Source organism: Myotis davidii, unplaced genomic scaffold, assembly GCF_000327345.1.
Source record: "Myotis davidii unplaced genomic scaffold, ASM32734v1 scaffold937, whole genome shotgun sequence".
Lineage (NCBI taxonomy): Eukaryota > Metazoa > Chordata > Mammalia > Chiroptera > Vespertilionidae > Myotis > Myotis davidii.
Window position 1 is genome coordinate 1,267,159 of NW_006288252.1, and position 4,617 is coordinate 1,271,775.

The window sequence follows — 4,617 nt, forward strand, 5'->3', positions numbered from 1 at the left end:
AAAAATATAAGTCTTTGTTTTACTATGGTTGCAAATATCAAAAAATTTCTATATGTGACCCGGCACCAGAGTTAAGTTAGGGTTTTCCAAAATGCTGACCCGCCGAGCTCAGAGGTTCGCCATCGCTGTCCCAGGAGGAGCTGAAGCATTTCGAAGTGAAGATTGAGAAGCACAACCACTACCAGAAGCAGCTGGAGATTTCGCATCAGAAACTGCGGCACGTGGAGCGGTTTGGTGACCAGGAGCACCTCAGCCGGAACAAGGAGCGCTACGCGCTGCTGGAGGAGAAGACCAAGGAGCTTGGCTACAAGGCGGGTGCCCGCCGCGCCCGGCTTCTCTGCACGGGGAGGGGTTCGTGGGGCCCCAGACACGCAGCATGGCTCCTGTGGGGGACGGCGCTGCCCGAAGGGGCGGGCTTGGGGCAGGGCTGCCCAGCTCCCCGGCCCGCTCCAGGCCTGGGAGGCTACGTCCTGGCGTGGCTGCGCTCGGGGTGGCGTCTGCGTGAGCCGGACCTGGGACCGGGGACAGCATGGCCGTGACCAGCAGATGGTGGCCTCAGACGCCCCGCAGAGCCGCTGCCCCACGCCGAGCACTGATTTGCCTGCTGGCTGAGAGGCCCTCGCCTACAGCGTCACAGCCGTGGGACCCCCAAACCTGCCACGGGACCCCCTAAACCTGCCATGGAAACCCCCGAACCTGCCGCGGGAGCCCCGGATCAGAGCCCCGTGCGATGATTGTATTTAATTTGTCCGTGACTGTCGCTCGCTGTCCGTTTCTCTCACTGTGTCCTTGCCGCTCCACCTCAGCTCACGGTGGCTCCAGGCACTGCCAGGCGGAAGGTCCCCCTTCCATCCCCACACCCCACGCCCCGTCTTCCCTGATGCATCAGAGGAAGGAAGGGCAGCTGGGCACGATTCTCGCCCCTGCGGGCACCCGCGGGAAGAGCCTCCAGGTGGTGTAAGGGGCACCTTCCCAGGTTGGCCCCTGGAAGAGGCTCGGCCGTCAGGCACTCACCCCTTATTGGAAGGAACCCCGGGCAGCATGCTAGTGTTCGTGGGTTTGGGGTGCCGGGAGGGGCCCCGCAGCCACTGGGTCCCTGGCAGGGCAGCCTCCCTGCTGGGCCTCCACACCGTGTGTGCCCTGGCTGGCAGCTGGTGTGTCCCTCCTGGCCACTGCCAGGCCTCGGCAGCGCTGGGGCTGCCCTCTGAGGCACAGTGCCAGGGGCCCAGAGCCATGCCCTTTGCCTGGCCAGCCCTCATGGGGTTCACGTCACGGTGGGGTCAGAGGCCTGGGACGTGGAGGTGAGCAGAGGAAACGTGGGACTCAGTTTACCTGAGTTGTTGACAACCTGGCCTTCAGACCATGCGGTTAGGGGCTCCTGCCCCTGGAGATCGCCGAGGTGGGAGTGAGGGGCTGTCACGGGTGCACAGACCGCCTCCGGCGCATGCGCTGTCCCGGGGAGCGTGGGGCCCACCCCCGACCCCCAACCTCCTATAGCTAGGTGCTTGGCTTGTGACCCCCAAGTTCAGATACTAAACCCAGCCCCCAGGGTGTGGGATTTGTAGGTGGGCCCTGGGGGGTGATTGGGTCCGAGGGTGGGGCCCCCCCACGTGGGGTGAGTGCCTATTCCTGCCCAGTGAGGTGGCAGCTCTCCAGACACCAGTCCCTCTGCTCCCTGGTCTTGGACTTCCCGCCTCTGGCACAGAAATAAAGGGGGTTTATTTACCGAGTTGGCGGGTTTCTGTTCAGGGGCCCAGATGGTGTCCCTGTTGGAGCTTTGCGGACGAGAGAGAGAGTGTGTGTGTGTGTGTGTGTGTGTGTGTGTCTCTTGGCCTCCGTGCCTTAAGCAAGGTGGGCCCTGTCTCCAGAGGTGCTCCCTGTCTAGTGCTCCATCCCGGCTGCCACTGTTGGCCACATGCTTGCTGTGGGTGGATGTGTGTGTCGTTCTGGACAGTGACGTGGGGAACGTGGCTGTGGTGGACATTCGTGTGCGCGCACCTCTGGCCAGTGCACAGGGCCACCCGGAGGCAGGGTGAGGCTGGTGCCCCAAGGCGGCCTCAGTCTTGGGTGTCGGCGTCGGTTTGTTCCTCTGGTCGGCCTGAGCGAACGCCAGAGGAAGTCCACACACTTCCTGCGTCCTGTGATGAGTCTGACATGATTGCCCATGTGGCCGCCATGGCACAGGCTGCAGGCAGTGGCCCACTGGAGGGCGCCCCCTTTTTGTTTAATCCGCACCCGAGGACATTTTTAGAGGAAGGAGGGTGGGGAGAGAGGCATCCCGCATGCACCCCGACCAGGGTATATGCCTTGACCAGGCTCAAGCCCACAATCCTTAGGTTCGCAGGCCAACACTCCGACCACTGGCCAGGGCGGCCACTTACTTCTGTCACCGTAGTTACTGTTGCCTGTCCCTGCATTTCACATAAACGGACAGGCGGTCAGCGTTCCTTTCCCCCTGTTCCAGCCCCGTCTGTTCGGGAGACTCCCTGTGGCCAGGTGGGCGGGCGCCTTTGTCAGAATCTGAGCGACGGCGGCTGTCTGCGCGGTCTGCCCGCCAGTTCGCAGCTCTGAGCCCTGGACGCGCGGACGGAGTACGCACCTCGGTCCTCGTGGGTTGCCGAGGGACTCGCTTTTCCACATGCGTTTTGGAATCGGCTTCTGAACTTGAACAGAAAAGCTGCTAGACTTCTGGTAGGATGGCCTTGACCTCGGGCCCAGGGAACGGTCCTAGCAACGCTGGGTCTCCGGCCGCCTTTCCTCCTCTGGGCACCGCCGGCCGCATCTCCCCTGGATTTACTCCCGGGTATTAAGCACCTCATGCTGTTGTGAACAGGTTTTTGGTTCATTTTTAAATAGTGTCCCCTCGGTTCACGTGTCAGTGGTCCGTCCACGCTCCAGTCTCCTGTCCACACGACAGCTCCCCTCTGCCCTGGCCTGCGGCCGGCCATCCTCCTCCAGGGGCGTCGCGGCATCTGCCGTGATGAGACCTCAAAGGTTGGTCTCTGGGGTGACAGTTAGGCGGGTTGTCGATGCCTGAGCGTAAAGGAACTTGGCACCGGCCGGGCCGCAGCGCCCATTCCTGTGAGCGGTCGGACCTGCTGGCGCCTGCAGCTCCCTCTCCGCGTTGCCGTGATTGGTCCTAAAGAAGGTGAAGTGTCCGGCTGCAGCCGCCGTGCGGCTGGCGTGGCGTCGCTCCTGTGGGGGCTGGGGTCCATGGGGCGCCCGCCAGGCTGGGACCTCCTTGCGCTGAGTCTTAAGAACCCAACTGTTAACAACAGGCATGGGGCTGTTTAGGCTGCCAATTGTTTTTTAAGATAAACTAGAGGCCTGATGCACGGAATTCGTGCAAGGGGCTCGCAGCCCCAGCTTCGTCCAGAAGGTCGTTCGGCTGTCGGTCTAATTAGCATATTACGCTTTGATTATTATAGATGTTTGTTAAGGAGTCTCCTCTAAGTTGTCAGAGCAGTTGGCCGGCGTTGGGCCTGCCCCTGGTCTCCCTGCCTCTGCGGGCTCTAGTGAGACCCTCGTGCTCCGGGAGCTGTAGGTGTGCTGTGGCCAGGACGCGAGCCCACCCGCCAGGGACCCCGCCCCAGGAGCCCGCCCACTGGCCAGGCCCTGCCCCCCTGCGGCTTGGGGGGGAGTCCTGCTGCCTCCAGGGAACACCTGCCCTTCCTCCCACCCCAGGGCTCAGGGCCGGGCCTGACTCCACCTCGACCCCCAGCTCAGAGGTCGCTCAGAAGGTGGGGCACGTGTCCTGCAGACCGAGATGCTGAGGGAGGGCAGACGGAGGGTCAGCACTTGTGCTCCCATGGCGGCTCCCGCAGACGCGCTGTCTCAGTGGGCCGGGGGGGACTGATGGATGCAGGATGGATGGACGGACGGACAGGCTGGTAGATGGACAGAGGGAGGATGGATGGGTGGAAGGAAAGAAGGAGGGAGGGAGGAAGGTGGCCTGAGCGGCCAGTTGGAGCCCCAGCGAGGGAACATCCCGTCTCATCTTCAAGACCAGGTGGGGTCCAGCCGGGTGGCCTGGTGCCCAGGCTTTGGGTGGAGGAAGCCCACTGCCACCTCTGCAGGCCTCCAGCCTCCAGACCCCATGGCCAGTGCAGCCACCACCCCCACCCCCGCACAGCCAGGAACATGCTGCTCGACTCCCCCGAAGCCCCGGGCACCCTTGGGAGGAAACACCGCAACCCCACCCGCGGGGGCTGAGCCCCCCCTGAGCCCTTGGCCATGTCAAGATGCCCACACTGGCTCTGGCCGGTGGCTCAGTGGTTGGAGCGCTGGCCCTCAGACAAGGGTCGCAGGTTCGGTTCTGGGCCAGGGCATGTGCCCAGTGTGGCTGGGTCCCGGGCACCGGTCGGGGCGCGTGCGGGAGGCAACCAATCGACAGAAGACCAAACTGCAGGGCCACCAGGCAAGGCCGCCGCCTCCCGGACAGCCCAGGAGAGAGGCAGCCCTGGCCCTCAGGATACCGTGGGTTATTAAAATGGAGACTGATGGCTTTAATATTTACGTGAGTAACTGGTGGGTCCCGGAAGCGGTCAGGAAACACGCTGGCGCCTGCCGGGTCAGAGGGTGGACCAGACCTCCCAGGGCCGGGGCTCAGCCTGCGGC

General features: G+C 63.5%; 2 protein-coding genes across 2 annotated transcripts in view; one reads left to right on the forward strand and one right to left on the reverse strand.

Annotated features, from left to right (window-relative positions):
* Positions 1–1,727, forward strand: part of LRPAP1 (LDL receptor related protein associated protein 1) — a 12,829-nt gene extending 11,102 nt beyond the window's left edge. Inside the window, exon 8 of the mRNA XM_015561562.1 lies at positions 135–1,727. Within this exon, the coding sequence (XP_015417048.1) occupies positions 135–539 (405 nt within the window). The 3' untranslated portion in view covers positions 540–1,727. The remainder of the gene's footprint in view (positions 1–134) is intronic.
* A 1,261-nt stretch (positions 1,728–2,988) lies between these two features.
* Positions 2,989–4,617, reverse strand: part of DOK7 (docking protein 7) — a 13,159-nt gene continuing 11,530 nt past the window's right edge. Inside the window, exon 3 of the mRNA XM_006760140.2 lies at positions 2,989–3,265. Coding sequence (XP_006760203.1) covers positions 2,989–3,265 — 277 coding nt within the window. The remainder of the gene's footprint in view (positions 3,266–4,617) is intronic.